The following is a 20,597-nucleotide window of genomic DNA, read 5'->3' as shown; positions in this document are numbered from 1 at the left end:
ACGAAAATTAACAATGAATATGTTTTTACTGCAAACACCACAGGATATATTTCGATTAAATAAATAATCGCATTTGCAGGAACTCCGATCGCAACATAATGCCCTGGCCATCGCTCAACTTGCCATCTGTAAAGGCTAGCGAAAGGTTGAAGGAGGGTTTGAACCCTAAGGAGGTGGAGAGGGCTATGAGCTGTCTGCTGAAACGGTCGGTGGAGGAACTTGCCAAGCAGGACGAAGACGGAGACACGTAAGAACGTTTGTGGTCGCGAACGATCCATAGTACACTCCTCTTCTTATTCCACGTTTTCATTTCTCATCGTTCTCCAACAGAATGCTGATGTGTTTGGTGGGCAATCCTGACGAACTGGTGGACAAGAAGGCTTACTTGGCGCCACTCGTAGAACGATTGAGCATAGCCAATGGAGCTCTGACTGCTACGAACAATCGAGGCGAGGACGCCCTTTACTTGGCCGCCTTGAACTGCCCAGAATATTCTTACGTCACTGGATATCTAGCTGCGACGATGTTGCAGAAAGGAATCGACGTCAGTCAACGACTGTATCACACCCGGGTAAGCTTATCCACTCCTTTATAAAGCTGCATCTCTTGTCTACTTGGTCGATTCGTAAAATAACTTCCTCCATCCTGTTTGTTCGCAGGGTGACACACTGATACACTCGGTTGCAGCACAAGGGGACTCTCACGGCGAAGTCCTCGCAGAGTTGCTGGCTTTAAAAACAGTCCAAGGAAATGCTGTCTTCGATTTGTCGAAACGCAACTACGATGGTTAGTCTCTCTAGAATACCATGACTACCTATAATAATAATAAAAAGGATGATGAATTGGTTTAAATTTCCTGCTTCATTTCCGTAGGAAGGACCGCTCTTCACGTGGCAGTCCAAACCCATGACCCTACCAGGGGAATCGTGTCCGTGGCTACCGTGAGGCTGTTGTTGAAGTACGGTGCCGATCCCAGAATCAAGGAGACGAAATGCGGCGACACTGCGCTGCATATGGCCGTGTCCTTAAGCTGCGACCCTGCGCTAGTGAAGGTAAACCTTTCAAAGACGTCACTCGTATCACCTCCATCCAATTCCATCCTGATTCGTTGATTCACTTTGTCTCTTCAACAGATGTTACTGGCTGCGCACGGTTCCGACCTGGCAAACGCGACCAACTATAACCTGAACACGGCGCTGCACATGGCTGCATCTGTTTCGAACAACGTGACTCTGGAGAGACAGAAGGAGGTCTTCTGGCTCTTGACTCAAGCTGGAGGTTACACGAATCAGCCGAATCGCCAGGGGAAGACACCATTGGCCCTCGTCCCGGCGGAAAGGAAAAGCGCGATACGGAAGATCTTTTACAAAAGGTCGTGATGACGGTCGGGGTCGACGCCTCGGTACACTTGCTCAAAGATGAACGCGAACGCTTACGAAGCTATTCACAAAACGTCGTCGTACCTTCTCTACGTACAATAAGCGGTCAGCCTAAAATGGCACGCGTTTGTCCTTTACACTCCGACGTTCGTTCTTTCTTCAATTACCTTCTCTTTATCGCGGAACGATTTTACATCTCGTGGAATATACACGGACTAAAAAACGGAGACAGAAAGCTAAACGTTGACGCGAGTTAACTTGTGTGGGTTTATACTTGGTAGAGCAAACATGGCGAACTCGCGGAAATTGCAGGGTGCCAAGTCCTTTTATAACTTAGAGCTGTAGATATTTGTAGATTGATTTAGACAGATCGTCATGCTTGTTTCACCAACTACACGTTGAATCAGCTATACCTCTTATGCGTGTACAAAACACAACACACGTGGTACAAAATGTCTTTATTTTCAATAATCGAGACTCGATCGCTTACTCGGTGATTATCCGCCGCGACTAAGTACCTGTTCGCCATACTAAACTTAGATTATAATTCAGTACAGTATATCAGTATAATTGAGTACTCTGAAGCAAAACTAACGACGAAGATAGTCGTATTTATTGCTCTACGAATGGAAAACGAGTCAATCAAAAGGAGATTGTTGTAAAGAATGACTCGTCGATGGCTGAGGTTTATCATAGCGGTGCAGCAATTCCGGTGTGTTTGCGCCGTGCTTTTCCGGCGTGGAATTATCCAGACCTGTTACAGTTGAACGCGCAATCGGACGCTACTACAGTCGCCAACAATACGTGTGTGTGTGTGTGCCCGACGGGACGATACTAACCGCCACCAACACAACACTAACGCACGATGGTAACGGAGCCGAACCGATTCACGTCCATCTACCACCTCGACGAGATTAGTGGATGGAACGCGTTGCGATCGTGTGACGCGCATGTCACTCAATATAAAAGCGGCACCATACAACTGTCCATCTTAATCTCGTAGATCGCGACCGATTTTTATTCGGTGTCAGTCCTCCGCAACGACGGCGCAACGTTTTCTTTCGCTATGATGCACGCGAGCTCGACGTGTCGATTTTCGTTGCTACCCCTCCGTGACGGGCGTTGAATTCGATGAATCGAAGGTAGATTTTCGACGAATCGAGGCTTCGTGTACGAGAGAACAACCGGACGCTGCCAGATCGAACCGCTCGAAAGGGTTTTGCATAAGTTCAAGAAGAGGACGGAAAAGAGCAGCAAATGAAGACGATGCTGGAATTGGCCAGCTGCTTGGCGTTACTCGCGGCGGCGAACAGCATCAGCGAACAGTGCACGCTTCACGAGAACACAAGGATCACGTGCCGCTGCATCGGAAACGAGGTACGTCGCGATCAGATCTTATTTGGGGGAGATTCTGCCAGGCTTCGCGTTTGCCAAAGATATTAATTACTAAAAACAATCTCTTTTAACATACCGAAGACCTCTGGGTGTCCCCTCGTCACACTAACTCCCTCACTATTTTTTTTTTCAGGAATTTTTCCTTCCCGAGGGCTACAACTACGAAAACGTGACGAGCCTGCGAATCGCATCCTGCACTTTCGCGAACCTCCACTTCTCCAGTTTGACGGAGGCGAATCGAATCGCGGAGATAACCGTGCAGAATATCAGCGGAAGCTTGATCTTCGAGCTGTTCCTGACGTCGAAGACGATGAAACTGTTGAAGTTGACCAACATACGGCGGATACCATTGATCACACACGACACGTTCCTCAGTCTTTCCAGCATCGAGACAGTGCGGATCGAGGAGGTACGAATCGATCGTTTCGAGGAACGATTCATGGACATAACGATAAACGACTTCTCCATGATCAATGTCACGATCGAACACATCGACGGGTTGAACTTCTCCGAGAAAGGTGGAACGTTGCGGATCGAGAACAGCGTGTTCCAAAACGTTACGGCCTCGCTGAATTTCGCTTATTTCTCGAACGTGGAGATTTTGCGTTCAAAGTTCCATCTTCAGAAGCCTGGTCACTTGTTGATCGAAGGGGATCTAGTCTCCATCGAGGACTGTGTCTTCTCGAACGCCAGCGCTAACGTGGTCGCAGCTAACAGCATTACCATAAACGCTACGTGTGCAGATGGGAAAAGCTCGATGAGACTTTCGTCGAGCAGGATCAAGAGCGTGAACAATCGACTGCCTACCGAAATAGTTTACACGGGAAATAGACGCATCGGAGGACAGTTTCTCAATTATAATAACACGGTGTGTATCGCTGGCGATTGCAAATGTCCGAAGAGTAGCGGGCAGAGTTTTTCATCTATTACTTTTCAATTTCTGCTACCGCTAACTCTTCTGACGTCGACGATTTCATAACTATCTCGGTAGAAGTACATCTAGCTCGCTCTCCCATCTCAAAGTGGGTGGCATAGACGCAACGATTTTTCGTTTAATAATTTGTACAACTATCATGACGACAATCGTACGATAAATCGTTAAGTCTATGACCCCTGCGTTTTCATAACGGTCAGAATGTCTACTCGACACCTGCGTCCGCTTTTGATGAACAAAGCATCAATTCTTCCCTTTGTTCATTAATCTTTTGTAGCATGGCTCTGTTATTTTCTACCAATCGAAGTATAATTTCTTCGTAACTACTCGACTGTTCTTCGTCAAGATCTGGTCGTGCCATTCTTTCGCCTTTCGGTCGACGGTTACCCATCAACTTCTCCAGCTGATCTAGATATTTGTCCCGACTTCGCGTCATGCATCGCAATTGGTGTTCGTATTGATTCTGCTTCGATCGCAACAGTTTCCCCAATTTAATCGTCTGTAAAATATAAAAGTATAAAAACATAAAAGCAAAGAGAGGTTGTAAGAAACCAGTCTATCTATCTTACCTCTTCCAATAGACTTTTATGCTGACGTTTTAACTTCTGGATTTCTTCCTTCGCACATCTCTCTCTCTCCAGAGTTTGACTCAAGGTTCGCTCCTGCCTTTCCAGAGCTTCTTTCGATGCCTTGACACGATTCTAAAGTAAAAAAGATTTACTTTGAAAATATACATGCAGTTTATATTATACAACAAAAACATAGTTGTTTAAGTCAACTATCTATTGCCATGATAATTACCCTTTACATATCTAAGTTGCTTGTAACAGAAGAGGACGTGATATTATACCATTAAAATTAAATGATAATAAAGACTCACCTTAAGATTGTAATTATCATTTGAGATCTTGGAACACACATCTTCGAGCTGATCGTATCTTTTCATCTGTGACCTGTGCTTGTGGATCAGCTTCCAGGATGCATCAACCAATTTCAGGGAGACATCAAGTAGTGTCTGAAGAGAAGGAGGCTCATTGCTGATATTGAGTGTTACTGGTTCAATACCTAAGGCATCCAATTCCTAAGTCAAACAAAAATGTAGTATGTTAAACGTGGTTCAATTCTCCTAGATTCATGGCAAGTCTAATAGAATATCATACTTCGGACAGCATACACAAGGAGTCTTCCAAACTTCCTTTTATACGTGACGCCGATGTTTCTTCTTTCATATATTTCTCTGATATGCTCGGACTATTCATTGTTATTTTCTAACGGTAACGGTAATCGAGACGCGTTTCACAATAGGTGATTAGATGAATTAAAGTAGTCTGTCAAATCACACGAAATTACATTTAACAAAATGAATATTATTGCTCGTCGTAAGTGCTATGAAATCGGCAATTTCAACCATGCGCGATCATTGCAGACACGATTAGGAACAGTCGACGAAATTAAAATTATTGGAAAGAATCACATGGAATATAATTAAGCGATAGAAGTCAAAGAGAAACCCTGCCAAGTGCAAAAAGCACACCAAATCGAAAGAAAGCATCTATGTAAAGGTGTTAATGAATATTAATTCGTTACGTTTAAATATCTGACGATTACCCGCCCAATCATCGGCGTCATGTTCCTTTGGTGAATGGAATACAAGATGGTAGTACGAGTTCGTGCAAATTTTAGGGACTAGGTTAGTGAAGCCCATGTTTACGTGTGATAAAGTCACTACATTTAGTTTTGCGTGTACTGCCCTTGCCTTATGGTACAGTCGTGTAGTATTACAATTTGAAAACATTAGATCTCCTGTACTTGCAATGTTTAAAGTAGGACCTGTTATGTAGCCTTACCGATAACGTGATAATTTATCTAAAAAATAGAAAACGTGAAACGATATGTTTCCTCTTTCTTCCTTCTTCCAATCTTACCTATCCTTCGTCAACTTATCTCTATTGATTTAGTATTACAGTATTTGTTAACATAATTATATTACAATATATGCAGGCTGTTATTCACTTCGACCATACATACATATATGTATAGGTTATTCCTCTGCCTTTTGGCTAGTTATACTGTAATCGCGATAGATTGTCAATTTCGCTTAGGATACAATGACGCGACGCGCTTGTGGTTTTGTTGTATTTCGTCGAATGGAGGGTATTATTGAATATCTTTTAATGCAAGTATCATATGGTCAACATCATTGGACACCACCCAAAGGTCTACAACTTGATTCATTTATCTATGTCGAGCGATTCCTGAAAAACATAACCCCTTGCTCGAAGCCGACAACTAAAATGTCTATAATTCGTGTCTAACGAAACACGTCCTACTCGAAACGGAATGGAATTGTTTTGTTTACAGTCATATATTACACTAATGTCCTACATAATCTACTTTTTATTTATAGGTCATGTAGATCCTGGTGAATCAGACATGGAAACCGCTCTACGTGAAACAGAAGAAGAAGCGGGTTTGGTAGCCAACGATTTGAAAATTTTCGAAAACGTGAAAGAAGAAATAAATTATAACGTGAATGGACAACCAAAAATTGTTATTTATTGGCTAGCAGAACTAATAAATCGTAACAAGTCTGTCCGAATGTCGGACGAACATCAAGCATTTAAGTGGCTTCCATTAGAAGAAGCTTGTTCTACAGCTAAATACGAAGAGTTACAGAACGTGTTAAAAAATTTCAACGATTATATACTTAAAAATCTTTCTTAGCATTTTAGTTTTTTGTAACACATATTATTTATATGTCAGCATGTGATGTATAATTATTTACTACAAAGCTCAGAAAGAAAAGGAGCATGTGCGATTATACCAAATATATTATTTTTAAATATATTTTTCTAAAAACATTATTATATATGCATTGTATCACCATCCAGTGGTGAGCGTTTCTAGAATTTCGTCCTAAAGTTTGAAGTGAAAATAGTTTCACTGTTGCCGCCAGATGACGAATGGCGTTTAGTATCAGTGGCGCCATCGGTGGGAAAACGTCCAAGTTTGTAGTGAAAATAGTTCTCCCAGTGGCTGTTAGATGGCGACTGATTTAATTAGTGGCGCCATCGGTGGGAAAATGTCCAAGTTTGTAGTAAAAACAGTTCTCATCAATAATTATGGACCCCTTAATTAGCGAGGATCAGTGGGGATATATTAATAAAATTATATTTATGAAAGAGAATTATTCAATATATTATATACATATCACATTATAGTTCAGTTTTTTTACAGGTAATAAATAAAATGCTCTTATTTTTACACATTAACATTCACATTTAAACTAAGGAGTTTGCTTCTTCTATAAACAATATAGATCATGTTACCATTGGAAACAGTTAAATATATAATGATCCATCCGCTGGGCCTAAATATCTCATAGAAATAAGTATTACATCAATCAGTGTCCATACACCAAGTCCTCCAAAACTGAATAGTTTACCAATTCCCTCTTGCCAATGGCCCAGATAAAATCTGCAATTCGTGTTAATGAAAATATACATTCCTACTCTGTAATTAAAGACTTGTTATAAACAATGTACCGATCGGCTCCAAAACCCCCTAAGGTAACACTTAATATTAAGGCAGTAGACCAGCGATACCCTACAGTCCAATTGCACAGTAAGTTTTTCATGAACTTTCGTCTCCCTAGACATAGTATGTCATTGTTCACTGTACAGTTAGTTCTATAATATTGGCGAGGGGATGCCACTGAACTACAAGAATTTTTTTGATGGCAGTCATGTTCCCAATGTTCTGTTTGATAACAATAACGGCATATGTATTTTTTTTGAAAGGTTTGCTCACCCTTAAATTTCAATGTATTAATTATTGTGTGATATATAATGGATAAGGTGACATTATGTATTGTTATATTACTTACAACACAGTCAACATGTTCCAAAATAGAACAATTGGCAATATACACCATTCCATATATACAACTCGTATTTAAATTACATTTCAAACATTCTCCACTTAACTCTGAACAGGCAGTACCACTTGGACATAATCTCATTGTTTCTTCCTGTAATTATTGAAATTATTTGACTATTATACTTGTTACTGAAAGGATGTTGTAATGGATATATCACCTTTTTGCTACTATGGGCAGGTGTAGAATTTGCATTAGCCTCTTTTAATGCATAGTTAATCATACTATCTGGAAGAAGAATATTGTAGAATGAATACTTCGAGAATAAACAATTGATCATAGTATCCAAGTTAATTGTAACTTACCATAACCCATGGAGCCTTGTTTTACAGTAGTTAACAAAATTGCCAGGAGAATAAAAATTACGTTTCTCGAACTAAGTCGCACAATATTCATTATGGAAAGTATCTAATTGATCGAATTGATGCAAACCATACAGGAATTTTTGATAATCTTTCCTTATTTACGTATGGAAAAGCATAGTTTTATAAGTCCAACCTTCGGGTCCAACTATACCTAGCTTACGATACGAAGCTAACAGAGGTTAAATTCACCTAAATCAAAACGAAACAACGTAATACTAAGGATTAATGATAAAAACATTAATGATCTTGAACTTTTCAAATTCGTCACTATCTCATTTAGGATTAAACGCCACAACTTTATAACAACATGGCAAAGGATCATTCAAATTGTTTAATTCAGCTGACAACTAATTGTATACAGAACGAAAACAGTGGAAAACAGTGATTCGACTGACTATTTCACAAACCGATATTGTATGATCTGGTTTACACTATAGAAACTTTTGATATGGATATTAAACCTTGTTTACATCGATCGTATTAAGTTACATTAATTTGGTCTAATCTCGCTGCTTTCGAATATCGTATCATTCTAATACGCCAACATTTACAGCGTCGACACCAAAACAATTTGATACAAATATAGTTGATACGCGTATCAATATCAACTGTTTGGTGTAAATTAGGCCTATGTTTCTTCGACTTTCTTCGCTCGAGTGTGATATCAGCGATGGGCTAGGTTCGAATAAATCTGAAGTTTGTCTTGTTTCCTTCTTTGGAAAATGTTCAAAAAAGGAAACAAGACAAACATATCGTCAAACTTCAAATTTATTCGAAGCCTAGGGTTTTGCTCACCTCTGGCTGATATTGTTGCGTACCGCTACTTTCGATAGAGATAAATTGATTCCCATGTCACTCCTAGATGGCAGAGCGGAGACCCGTTTGCCCGTTGTTATGGAATGTGAATGAGCCTTTGCGTTTGGCAGTTCTGTTTGAATTTAGTTTAGCGCCAATTACGATTTTCTAACGATGATTTATCGTTATATATCTCTGGATGAAGGTGACGTCATCAAAGGTAATAAGCAGTAGTAGATGCTGGTAGATAGTATATACGCACTTGTTAGAAACTAAAGTGTGACCAAATACAGATATACAGTATAAGTACAAAAGCTTTTTATAATGTACAAAATGTTAAAAATCGGCCGTTTAAACGGACCAGCCGAACACTTCACCAAACCACAGATTGTTGGTCATTATAGTATTAACGATGCAAGAGAATATTGTAATGATTTATCACAACTGAAGTATTACAAAAAACCGTTGAATCCTGATAATGTTAATTTTAATCTTGATGATAATGAAGATACGATAGTTACACCAGAAGACGAAAATACTAAGTTAGATGATTTATTACGATGGATGTCGGAAAATTTCGATCAACTTAAAAGACAAAATTTCGACAATGAAAATGATCGGTGGTGAGTTATAAACATCTTTAGAGAGTATCATTAAACAATTTAATCGAAATTTTAAGTCATTCAAAAAGTAATTTAAGTTTATATGAAACAACCGTTGATAAATTTCTATGCTATATTTTTTCATGTTAAGTACACAACTTTTGCGATACGTTTTACATATTAGGTTGGAACCAGAAATTGTTTGTTGTCGCGGTTTGTTAAAAGCTGTGATGGCTACACCATACAAGAAAAAAGATGGGTGGATTATATGTGCTTCAAAATTTAAAGGGACAATATATTTATGCGCCTTTGATACCATTGAAAAAAAGCAGTATAAGTTAAGACTATCTGGTTTTCAGAAAAAATGTACATTATGGGGACGCAAATTTGAACACTATATGTTATCAGGTTATAAATTAGAACAAAATTATTATAAGATACAATTTCAATGTTTTTTGTTTTTATCAAACTAAAAGGTAATCAAGTTGGTTCTTTTCATTAGATACACCTTCCACAAATCCAGATTTATCTGTTCCTTTTAATCAAAATGAAATATTTTGTTGTGTATTCAAGTCCAAGCTTAGGGAAACAGTTTTACTTTATGCGGGTGAAATAGATGGTATTCGTTCCCAACAGCAAATACAAGACACATTAGTAGGAAAAGATGTTGAATTAATAGAATTAAAAACTGTAAGTTTTAAAGCTTTTAACAGCTATGGTTGCATCAAAGCATATAAGACTCTAGGATGGTGGTGTCAGAGCTACTTAGCGGACATACAAAACATTGTATGTGGTCTTAGAAATGATAAATGGTATTGTTACCAAGATAAAGGAATATAAGCTCAAGCAATTAGTATCTGAAGGAAAAGTAATTTATATTTGAAGTACAATTTATATAATTTAAATATAGACTCCAGAAGTTATCTTCATTTCTTTTTTTTCATACAGTTTTCATGGAATGATGGAGTATGCAGAAATTTTTGAGATAAGTTTCTACAGCAAGTAAAAACGATTGTTACTAAGGACTGCAAAGAATGTCTCTATAAATTTACATATGAACCAGGAAGTGACAGCATTATAGTTGACGAAATAAAACCTAATCCTAACTTGGAATACACATTTTTATATTCGTGGTATATTGCTAAAGCGAAACAACATTTCGAAAAACGTTAAGATACTTTTCCATTATTTATATTCAATGTAACTGTAAACATAAAAACTGTAAATGTATGAATAATTTTAATGTATATGTTAGAAGCAAAATCACGAGAATTCAGGAAATAAATATAAAGATGCATATGTATCCAAAATACTTATTCCTGAAAGGTACTCTCCGCTCTTTCGAATTTAACAGAGGCAAGAAGAATTATTTTAAAACTCAAAATAATGAAAGTATACTCATATTGTCAGTTTTAAATTGACAAATTATCTGAAAGCTTATACAATACCAGTTTTAGTCCTTGATGTTTTCAAAAGTACGCACAACGGATGACAGAAAGTTGCACAGAAATCTTGTTGCACTAAATTTAAATGTTAAAGATGAAGTAAGAAATGAAAAAAGAGGTCTACTATTTCTAATGCATAATTCATTTATATATTTTACATAAATTTATATATTTTTTTCCACAACGGCGCGGAAGATATTTCATCACTTATAACCATATAGTTTCCAATACAATGTGACCATACGTAGCCTTTGAATAATAATAATCATTCAATTTACGGCATGAGCGGCAGCCATACTACAATTCCGACCGGCGACTCCGACGAACCCTGTCGAGTAATTCCGAGAGTTAACGAATCGACGAACGGGCTTCGCTCAGTGTTGTAAGATGCGAAGATTCCGACTGCAACGCCACCTGCGGTGTAGTAAGGAATCTCAGCTTATGATATTTCCGCTCTATAGAATAATATTCTTTGGTAGTTTCGTGCTATGCAAGTGTGAAGACTTGGAGATTTTCTACTTGAGCGCTCCGCTTGTACATTGTTGGTACTAAATTACGCGTGCTTTTTGCGGGATACCGTAACCACGGTGTAAGAAGGAACTGTCATTCATAGTGCTGTGTGCAGTGCGTGTGGTCGGTTGTGTGCCCATTGGTATAAAGTAAAAAACTAAACCTTCACTTCATAAGCCCTATCGCTTCATCCTATCATACTGTTTATTCACTTTTGCATCATATATTGTATATACCTATACATATACAGGGTGTCCCAGCCTTAGTGATACAGCGTTCCAACTCCAAAACTATCGGCTGAATGCAAAATTTCAAATATGGAAATTGCGTGGTAAAGTAGGGCTCATATTTCAGCGAGAAGGGATTTTTGTTATGTTTGTATACAGGGTGTCCCAAAAATGTTGGAGGTCCTTGAAAGGGGTGGTTTGGGAGGTGATTTAAAACAACTTTTTCCTTTGCAAAAATGTCGGATGGGGCTTCGTTAAGTAGATGTTAATAAAAAAACCCTACTAATCAGAGCGCGCGTATACCGTTGGAGCGGCCGCGGTAGCGAAGGCTACGCGCTGAGCGGCCGCGTCAATATCCTTCGATGCACGTCGAGTCACTTGTTCGCGTACGAGAGCGGCTACCTATCGCGTAGCCATCGCTATCGCGGCCGCTCCAACGGTATACGCGCGCTCTGATTGGTCGGGTTTTTTTGTTAATATCTGCTTAACGAAGCCCCATCCGACATTTTCGCAAAGGAAAAAGTTGTTTCAAATCACCTCCCGAACCACCCTTTTCAAGGAACTACAACATTTTTGGGACATCCTGTATAATACATCGAAAAAATTATTGTCAAACTGATTATCTCATAACTGAACATAATTTATACAAATGACATTACAAAATAATTTAAGAGTATAGATACCTGTACATATAATAGACAAAATATACAATAATAAATAAACTAACACGACTAGATATAATGAAATTTAATAACTTTTAACACACCTTTATATGTACATATTTATTGATTCTTTTGTCTTCTATAGATGTTTAATTAATATAGAAAGGAAGCAAAAAACAACACAGATGTGAATTAATTATTAATTATGTCAATTATTTTATACGAAAATTATAAGAAAATAAATTTTATTCAATTTTAATAAATTGTTCTCTGTAACAGTTGTAATTGTCAAGTAAGTATCGGTGCCCATAACGTAAGACGTAAGTTAAAGCGTCTATCGAAAATGTGAACGGTTTATTGCAATTCGGATATTGCAAAATCCTACGTATATCGCGAACGAAAATCCTTTATGAGCGAAAACAGGAAAAAATTCATTTAACTTTTTTACGTAGTATTTAATTCCCTGTGAGATTCATTTAGTGAATCTTCATTTTTACGAATAACGAATATTTATACTAAATAATACGAAAAATGATAGAACTATAAGAGGTAACTATTATTATTCATGAACCGATTAGGTTAAAAAATTAACCAGATTTTGAGACGAAAATATGAAATCTAAATATGCAGTTTCATTAAAATCTATTTAGCCATTTAAACGCAATTGTGTTAACAAACATTCGAGATTTCGAAAAAATCTATTTTTTTAATAGTCTCAGTATGATCAGGAGGTCCTAAAACGTGAATTCCCGAAAAAAAAATTTTTCGAAATTTTTTTTCGTTGGAAGAATATCAGTCGGAAAGTGAAAATGTCTGGTGAGTCAAAATCGCATTACGATGGCTCGTATCGCTTGCCAGCGACTAGGGCAGACTAGGGTTGCCATTTGCCGTATACCGTCCTAGGCCTGTAACAATGAAGGAGTCCGTGATAGGTACAGCATGAGTAAGTAAGACGAAAGATCCCCGAACGGCAACCTTGTCGGCGCCGGCGACTGGAATCTCAACGTTTCAAGAGCGAGGGAGAAAGGCTCATATTCACCGTCCCTCTCAACTTTCGAAGCCGATCGTGGAGTTGTGTATATGCATGGTGGGGGAAATTCTCGATACTCCGGCCATTAACTTTAGCATCACTGAATAGAGTACGGACCGATTGATAACTATCAAAACTTCCTCACTGTACCGCAAACGGCGCTGCAGTCGGAAATCTTCGCATCTTACAACATTGGCTTCGCTCCTATTGACTAGGTGTTAACGAAATAATTTTTTGAATTCGTTGAAGGAGGATAAGAACAAGACTCGACCGTTTTTGGCAGATTCATGATATGATATTACAATATCTCAGTTGTACGTGGACCGGTTTTATTGATTTTGGTTTTATTCGAAAGCTTATATGCGGTTTACATAAGAAAAAAAAAATATATACATGTCGAATTGAGTAACCTCCTCCTTTTCGAAGTCAGTTAAAAAATACCTTTAAATTTAGAAAATATTGTAGGCGTGACAAGATATTAATGAAAAAAGTTTCAGGATAGTTTACAAGCAAAAGATACGCGATAGCGCCAACGCCAGTATACGCAGTAGCGTATGATTTTTCATGTACTTGGCGTCGAGACGCTACCGCGTTTGTAAATATAATTTTATAAAACTAATTCAATAATATTAATACATTGTTTTATCATTTATATTATCAGGTGTAATCAACCGTTTTTATTGACCAAGGTCTTGTTCTATACAAGAGATCTAACAAACATAGATGCATTCCATTCTTGCCTCGTGTCGGTATTTTGAGCGGGGCCTTCTCCTGATAGCGGTTTATATACTTAACAAATCATTACTATCATACTAATCTATCGCATACTATTGCCACACTATTGCAATGCCCTCGTGCTACCTAACGAACCTAAACTGACCTGAACCCACCTAAACCTAAGTGAACCTAAGTGACCTAAGTACTTGACCTATCATCTACGATCGCTGTACCTGTAAGTTGAAACACGGAATCAAATGAGCAATATCTCAGTTTTAAATGTAAAGATAATTATAAAGAAATCTTTCGTAATTATTGCATTATTTTTCTTGAAATATTGATGTAAAATCTATTAACATGAAATGAAGCATATATTTTATTTATTATATTCATGTATGCTATTACTGTGTTGATAGAGGTACCTTTAAAAACTCTCACTTTTGTTTTGGAATGATTTTTACTTTCAGATCGACCTTAACAGTGCGTTTCTTGTTTGAAGTTGATGTAGTTTTTCCAACTCTTGTTACATCTTTATCAGTGACTTTCTCTGTCAACACAGAATAGCCCTAGGTGTATTTAAGAAAGTAATATAAATACCCATTAATTACAATTACATAGCATAAGTTCCTTATACCCAACATATGCATATATAAACCGATATCTTACCATGTTTAGTTTTCATGTCCATTGTCATAGAAGCTAGTTCTTTTTCATTTTCTGATTTCGATAAAGCTTGCATGGAAAAATCCTCCGGGTACATACATTTACTTACATTAATCTAAAATAAACATTTGCATATACTATAATTTTATACTTCTACAATAATAATATTTCATTCTTGTATTTGCTTATCGTACCAGAGTTACCATTTTACTCTGCTGAAAATGTTTCAGATGCTTGACAACCTTACTGAAAACTGTTGCGAGTGTAAAGGTTTAATATCTTACCTCCTTCTCTAGGGAAGCTATTTGCGCCACAAGTCTTAAATTTTCTTTTCTAAGATGATCTAAGTCAGTTTCTGTTCTCCCCAATCGTTGTTTATATGAATTTATTTCAGTTTGTAATATATTTTGCTCTTGACAACTTTGTCTGTCGTTTCGTTCAGCAGCCAATTTCATAGCTACAACTTCTCGTTCGACGTCATCTTTTTCGGCTAATACTTTGTTCAGTTTACTTTGCAAGTTTGCTATGTACGACATAAATTATAAGGTAAAATGACAGAAACCAATTTATTGTATTTGTTTCACTAGCTATTATTAAATTCGATAAAATTAGCAATTATTAAAATTATAAAACTTACATATGTTACTTTGAAGTTCTTTTTTTAAATTATCGATAAATGTTTGTTTCTGAGATAATTCATTTCTAAGTTCTGCTAATTCTTTACGCTGCCTCTCCGATTCTAATTGACATTTGTTAGCCGCATTCCAATGGGAAGATATATCGACGGACAGTTGTTCAATTTGTTGCGCGTATCTATGTTCTACTCTTTGCCTCTCTTCAGCAATACGTCTGCTCGCTTCCAGAGTAGCTTCTCTAAGTTTATTACATTGTCTATCCAATTCTTCTTTCAATGTTTTAATTTCCGATTTACATTGATTGTTTTCAAATTCAATTTGCTGCATAGCATCTATGGTTTGTTTTACTTTTTGTAATGCTTCGGTTTCTTTATTTCGTATGAAAGTTAAAGATTTTTGTAAATCTTCCATTTTCATCTCAGCTTCATATTTACCATGCAAAGCTTGTTCTAACTGAGGTTTTAGACGTGCCGCATCAGTATTCAAACAATTTTCGGATAATTGCTCCAAATTAGACTGTATTTCCTCTTGAGCTCTACGGAGTTCTAATTTTGCTTGAGTAAGTTGTGCTTCCAATTCGCTAATTCTTGATTCAAAAACTATACTAGGAACTTGCAAAGTTTTGAGTTTTACCATTTCAGGGGTTTCTTTTTCAACAGAATTTTGTTTATCGTTCCTATTGTCATGTTCGTCGATGTGTATATACTCGTCAAGAGTACATTTTAAAAATTCTGTTTTGTTTTTATAATGTAAAGTTTCATTTTCAGTTACAACCTAGAATTAGTGAATTCAAATTTTTAAGAATTTTTACGACTAAAATGCTAAATAATACAATTATTTAAAGTAGCTCATGTAATTAGTATATAGTTATTCTACCTCTCTGACTTTAAGAATTAGATTAGTTAGTTGATTTCTGCAAAATTGAGATTCTTGTTGTAATTGTTGAATATATTCTTCTTGTTGCTTAATAAAAGAATTTACTTCTGGAGGAACAGATCGCAAATCTGCAGTTGAAGACGTTAAACTACTGTATGTTTTCATCTGATGCGCAGTTTGGCAAAAACCAAAGTGTGAGTTTATAACACTATTTATATCTTCTTGTGTACCTTTTGCTTTAGAATTGTCAATTATCACACTTTTATCATCTATGTCTTCTTTAGATTTATTAATTTTTGTATTGCTGTATCGATCTTTAGTTCCTTGTGGTTTTCTACATAAAATAGAAAAACACCTTATGTACAATGAAGTGTTAAATTAATAATAATTATATTCGGTACTAAATTACCTTGTCATTGGCTTTGAAATGTAAGATTCAGCCAGCAAATATTTTAACTTTGAAACAGCTTCCCTATATGCCATTTCTGTATAATCTACAGATTTCTTCTTATTAAATTCTACCTTTTGAATTCCATTTAACTTTCTATAAGATTAAGATTAAGATTAAATTAAAAATTAATAGAATATAAAATAAAAACGTAATATTTTTAAATAACATTGTAATTACTTGGTTTTCAAACTTAATCTCTTCATTTGTGCAAAATCTGCAGAAATTGTACTATTTGAAAAAATTCCTTTCGACTTGGGATAGTTCCTTAAGGGAAATCTTATGTTTGTTAAGTAAGTGCTTAGACTTTCTGTAGTGGTTGTTGGTGTACTAATAAAGTAATGTTGCCGTCCGTAGTTGCTTGTTCCAGACATTCTAACTTTGTTTGGCCGATACCGTTGAGTCGTTATTCGTTATATATTATACATATACATACATAACAACAGAAGTCAACCAATGGACTAACTAAACCAAGTATATACTTGATCAAACACAAACGCACGTTAACCGCTCCACAAGGGAATCGTAGTAAAGCTCAAGAAAATCGAAGTTCAACTGAACATAGTCGGATTGTAGGTAGCGTATTGTGGATTGCGTGTAGGATGATCGTTTTATGCTTTATGGGAACGAGTACCGTACCATCGCACACGGATATTTCGTGACTTATTATCAACTATCTGTCAGTTGTGCACTAGATTAATATTATAGTTTCATTTCTTTTCATTCAATATTTTAATCTAATTACATTGCGTATTAATGTGGATGTACACAGAATAACGCTAATAATAGAATATTCAAAATAGAATACAATTTTTCTGATAACAAGATAAATATGTATATAGTTGATAAAGGTAGAACAACTTATAAATATACAAATAATTGGTAACGATATTGAATTATATATACATGGTTGAGATAAGGTATATACATATACATTTCAAATTTTGCGAATTTTTGCACCTAACAAATATGCATTAAAATTAATGCTGTCGTATTGGAATTATTCTATATTATGTAATGTGTTCTTGTCCTGGCGAGTTGTTAGTGTTAGGTTCATTTTCTGATGGTGCTATGGAAACGAATGTATCATCGTGTTGTACAATTTGTTCCGTTACTATATCGTATGCTAAAAGGAATTGTAACATTATCGTATTATAATTCATTCATATTTAATTATATTTAATTATATATGTATATATAATTCATACCTATGTTGCGAGGAAATGGTTTCATCCATAATATTGTTAATAATCCAAATAATGCGGAAGAACTACACGCGTATACTAAGATATCTCTATAGAAATGTGTATAACTAATCCAAGATTCTCTAAAGAAAATTGCAAAATATTTACATTATAAAGAAACTTAGTACCAGAATTATTGGTTCTTTAATATATAATCCTTACAAATATTGAATGCTCATAACGGCTAATCCATTACAAAGTTTATCCGTGAAACTCAATATACCATATACAAATGCACCGCTATCAGTGTTTTGGCCAATGAAATCTGCGGTAACTCCCAGACTGGTCACTAACATAATGGATCCTGCGGATCCTGTACCAAAAAGTGTTTAATTAAATTTTAAATGCTTCTTGCATCTTCAACTTGTATTATGAATTGAATATATACAAAATCACATAATATTACCTAATATTAAAGATACCAAATAAATTTGATAATTTGTGTACATTATGCTTGTACCAAATTGTATCCAAATACAAGAGCATATGGCCAGTATGACACCACAACAAAATGAAAGTTTTCTGCCTAATTTTGTATTCAACTTTTCTATAATTAAAGATGTTACGAAACTACTCAAAAATATCACCAAAGGCACTACAGCCAAAGATGTAGCTGGCATATTCAATGATTTATGCAAATACAAAGGAATATAAATTTGTGATAAATTTACAAATGCACGTGTAGGCATATATACACAGGCTACTTGATATAGATGTACGTCTTTTAATAATGATGATACCGTTCTTGCATTTCTATGCACTAATCCTATAAAAGATACGACAAAGTTGATATTATTAAATATATATTATATGTAAATAAATTAGTACAAAATTAATCTTACCATTAGAATTATTAACACTTCCCTCCTTAACAAAAATATGGAACAAAATGGATGTTATAGATCCTACTCCTAATCCAATGAATAAAATTTCTTGAAATTTCTTAACATCGTCAGGACCAATTTGAGAATTGGAATCTTTGTCATTTGTTATATGAAATACTGTCCATGCGATGCAGTAAACAAAAATATTTGAGAGAACGGTAAAACTATATCTAAACAAAATTACAGTAAGTATTGTAATTGCTTGTCTTTATGTTTTTCAAATTTATATGTTACACTATATCATGTAATCTCCACAACTGAATGCATAATATTCTTCTACCAAAATGAAGATACTAAAGAGTATTTCAAGTGAAGTCTTTTCTAAGTATATTTGAAAAAATACCTGATAGCGATAAGTTCTGTTCTTTCATGTTCAGTAGGCGTAAGTTCTGGGACCAATGATAAATGAGATATTTGCACTGCAGCCCAGCCAAATTGAAAAATTACAACAAATGCTGCATAATAAATTAATTGAGCCCATTTATGAGAATTTTCACATCCGATACAAGGTGAAAATATGAAAGGAAATGCGAATAATACGCAAAGAGTACCTAAAGTATATCATTTTAAAAACATATTTACGCATTTATTATATAAGACTAGTAACATTTCATATAACACATATGTGTACCCATTAAATGCCATGTTTTCCTTTTTCCATATTTACATAGCCACGACTCATCATTCTTATCAGAATGAAATCCAACAAATGGAGTGGCTACAGCATCAGCTACTTGACCGATAAGCAAGACTACTCCAGCCAGTGTTGCATTAAATCCCAATATCAAATGAAAATATACTAATAAATATGTGAACCACATAGAAGCGCAAATATCATTTAAAACATGTCCTATGCCATATGTTAGCCTTATAGAAATAGGAAGACGTTGTATTATTTCGGTATAATCATTGGTCAAATTTGCTCGTTCGTATTCCATTGTAATAAAATTCAATAGAATAATCTATGATAATTCATATATAATGTTATTATACGTATATCAATAATATTATATATTTACGTATTTAAAAAGAGTGCGATAGTATACTAATTAACATTACTTTTAAACAAAATTTTAAATTATACAAAATTCTTAGTACTTATTATATTTAAAGAAATTAGTAAAATATTTGATAAAGTTGCAAAATATCATATTCAACGTAAGTTTGGGTTTGCCGCGATCATCTGTTCCTCTATACGTTATTAAAATCTTTCATTTTTGTATCAACTGTATAATACATATAAATAACTAATTTAAATTTAAAAATTGATATTGTTTGGGAGAAGTTTAATTTGTTGAATAAATACATAACCTATCAAACTGTCGCTGATGTCGGTAGGTATAGGTACAGCTTGGTACAGCCACAGGTAGTCACAATTCACAATCACAATAATGCTTTAGTTCACGTGATTTTTACGTTTTTCCAATACAATAACATTGCCAATGTACTCTAAGTATGTTGTTTTTTTTATTCACGTAATAATTCCAAGTTAAAATGTTTAATACATAGAGATAATTAAGGGTGATTCATGGATAATAATTGTTTGACAGTTTTGATATATGTAGATGGTATGCTTATGCACATGATTACTATTATCTCTGTAGATTAAGAAATCACATAATATGTATGTAAAAACTATAAAAAATCACTCATTTTTTATCTGGAAAGCTGAAATTAATAAAATATCTATTTATCTACTATTACCTTTATATTAAATTAATCTGATAAGTAATATTTGTAAATCTTTTAAAATGCTTTTTTCTTTTACTGTCTAATTAAACGAAACTTTTAAGCAATCTTGTTTTGCTGAGTATGGAATTCTACGACGAGCATACAAAGGTGTAAGGCT

At 35.5% G+C, this 20,597-nt stretch overlaps 8 protein-coding genes and 1 long non-coding RNA gene across 17 annotated transcripts in view; 5 read left to right on the top strand and 4 right to left on the bottom strand.

Moving 5' to 3' along the window:
- LOC128880175 (uncharacterized) overlaps nucleotides 1-1,391 on the top strand; it is an 8,168-nt gene extending 6,777 nt beyond the window's left edge. For all 5 annotated transcript variants that reach the window (XM_054129968.1, XM_054129975.1, XM_054129984.1 and 2 more), the window contains 5 exons: nucleotides 80-247; nucleotides 331-571; nucleotides 660-786; nucleotides 874-1,052; nucleotides 1,134-1,391. In XM_054129968.1, the coding sequence (XP_053985943.1) occupies nucleotides 80-247; nucleotides 331-571; nucleotides 660-786; nucleotides 874-1,052; nucleotides 1,134-1,379 (961 nt within the window). In that variant the 3' untranslated portion in view covers nucleotides 1,380-1,391. The remainder of the gene's footprint in view (nucleotides 1-79; nucleotides 248-330; nucleotides 572-659; nucleotides 787-873; nucleotides 1,053-1,133) is intronic.
- An 18-nt stretch (nucleotides 1,392-1,409) lies between these two features.
- Nucleotides 1,410-3,894, top strand: LOC128880398 (uncharacterized). The gene is made up of 2 exons (XM_054130438.1): nucleotides 1,410-2,756; nucleotides 2,908-3,894. The coding sequence occupies exons 1-2, from the start codon at nucleotides 2,637-2,639 to the stop codon at nucleotides 3,751-3,753; spliced, it is 966 nt and encodes a 321-aa protein (XP_053986413.1). The 5' UTR covers nucleotides 1,410-2,636; the 3' UTR covers nucleotides 3,754-3,894.
- A 7-nt stretch (nucleotides 3,895-3,901) lies between these two features.
- On the bottom strand, nucleotides 3,902-5,470 carry LOC128880414 (uncharacterized). Its single transcript, XM_054130472.1, has 4 exons — nucleotides 4,869-5,470; nucleotides 4,589-4,789; nucleotides 4,278-4,409; nucleotides 3,902-4,207 (listed from the first exon to the last, which is right to left on the bottom strand). The coding sequence occupies exons 1-4, from the start codon at nucleotides 4,965-4,967 to the stop codon at nucleotides 3,914-3,916; spliced, it is 726 nt and encodes a 241-aa protein (XP_053986447.1). The 5' UTR covers nucleotides 4,968-5,470; the 3' UTR covers nucleotides 3,902-3,913.
- A 35-nt stretch (nucleotides 5,471-5,505) lies between these two features.
- Nucleotides 5,506-6,555, top strand: LOC128880434 (bis(5'-nucleosyl)-tetraphosphatase [asymmetrical]). The gene is made up of 2 exons (XM_054130528.1): nucleotides 5,506-5,925; nucleotides 6,116-6,555. Exons 1-2 carry the CDS (start codon nucleotides 5,817-5,819, stop codon nucleotides 6,430-6,432), a joined length of 426 nt encoding a protein of 141 aa, XP_053986503.1. The 5' UTR covers nucleotides 5,506-5,816; the 3' UTR covers nucleotides 6,433-6,555.
- A 321-nt stretch (nucleotides 6,556-6,876) lies between these two features.
- Nucleotides 6,877-11,148, bottom strand: LOC128880422 (TM2 domain-containing protein almondex). Of its 4 annotated transcripts, none has more exons than XM_054130483.1 (7): nucleotides 10,856-11,148; nucleotides 8,806-9,077; nucleotides 7,951-8,199; nucleotides 7,806-7,873; nucleotides 7,595-7,738; nucleotides 7,254-7,519; nucleotides 6,877-7,185 (listed from the first exon to the last, which is right to left on the bottom strand). In XM_054130483.1, exons 3-7 carry the CDS (start codon nucleotides 8,039-8,041, stop codon nucleotides 7,050-7,052), a joined length of 705 nt encoding a protein of 234 aa, XP_053986458.1. In that variant the 5' UTR covers nucleotides 8,042-8,199; nucleotides 8,806-9,077; nucleotides 10,856-11,148; the 3' UTR covers nucleotides 6,877-7,049. The 4 variants fall into 4 exon arrangements, with proteins under 4 accessions (XP_053986458.1, XP_053986468.1, XP_053986479.1 ...); XM_054130493.1 differs by having other exon boundaries at nucleotides 8,806-9,045; XM_054130504.1 differs by lacking the exons at nucleotides 8,806-9,077; nucleotides 10,856-11,148 and adding an exon at nucleotides 8,472-8,730.
- On the top strand, nucleotides 9,130-10,710 carry LOC128880404 (decapping and exoribonuclease protein-like). 2 transcript variants are annotated; one of them, XM_054130452.1, is made up of 4 exons: nucleotides 9,130-9,428; nucleotides 9,592-9,815; nucleotides 9,910-10,275; nucleotides 10,356-10,710. In XM_054130452.1, exons 1-3 carry the CDS (start codon nucleotides 9,130-9,132, stop codon nucleotides 10,245-10,247), a joined length of 861 nt encoding a protein of 286 aa, XP_053986427.1. In that variant the 3' UTR covers nucleotides 10,248-10,275; nucleotides 10,356-10,710. The 2 variants fall into 2 exon arrangements, with proteins under 2 accessions (XP_053986427.1, XP_053986436.1); XM_054130461.1 differs by lacking the exons at nucleotides 9,592-9,815; nucleotides 9,910-10,275.
- Nucleotides 11,149-14,091: 2,943 nt separating the features above from the next.
- LOC128883161 (serologically defined colon cancer antigen 8 homolog) lies at nucleotides 14,092-17,261 on the bottom strand. The gene is made up of 8 exons (XM_054135230.1): nucleotides 16,801-17,261; nucleotides 16,582-16,716; nucleotides 16,173-16,506; nucleotides 15,299-16,070; nucleotides 14,946-15,184; nucleotides 14,665-14,776; nucleotides 14,421-14,545; nucleotides 14,092-14,231 (listed from the first exon to the last, which is right to left on the bottom strand). Exons 1-7 carry the CDS (start codon nucleotides 16,992-16,994, stop codon nucleotides 14,433-14,435), a joined length of 1,899 nt encoding a protein of 632 aa, XP_053991205.1. The 5' UTR covers nucleotides 16,995-17,261; the 3' UTR covers nucleotides 14,092-14,231; nucleotides 14,421-14,432.
- LOC128883206 (uncharacterized) lies at nucleotides 14,099-19,561 on the top strand. The gene is made up of 3 exons (XR_008458783.1): nucleotides 14,099-14,233; nucleotides 16,271-16,366; nucleotides 19,420-19,561. It is a non-coding gene; the product is annotated as an uncharacterized LOC128883206 (long non-coding RNA).
- On the bottom strand, nucleotides 17,497-20,490 carry LOC128883165 (major facilitator superfamily domain-containing protein 12-like). Its single transcript, XM_054135244.1, has 8 exons — nucleotides 20,060-20,490; nucleotides 19,380-19,710; nucleotides 19,092-19,299; nucleotides 18,707-18,918; nucleotides 18,271-18,630; nucleotides 18,027-18,177; nucleotides 17,829-17,947; nucleotides 17,497-17,746 (listed from the first exon to the last, which is right to left on the bottom strand). Exons 2-8 carry the CDS (start codon nucleotides 19,684-19,686, stop codon nucleotides 17,631-17,633), a joined length of 1,473 nt encoding a protein of 490 aa, XP_053991219.1. The 5' UTR covers nucleotides 19,687-19,710; nucleotides 20,060-20,490; the 3' UTR covers nucleotides 17,497-17,630.
- Between the last annotated feature and the right edge of the window lie 107 nt (nucleotides 20,491-20,597).

The sequence above is a fragment of the Hylaeus volcanicus genome, chromosome 1 (genome assembly GCF_026283585.1).
Source record: "Hylaeus volcanicus isolate JK05 chromosome 1, UHH_iyHylVolc1.0_haploid, whole genome shotgun sequence".
NCBI classification, from domain to species: domain Eukaryota; kingdom Metazoa; phylum Arthropoda; class Insecta; order Hymenoptera; family Colletidae; genus Hylaeus; species Hylaeus volcanicus.
The sequence above is the reverse complement of the archived record's forward strand: the minus strand, read 5'-3'. Positions and strand labels throughout refer to the sequence as shown.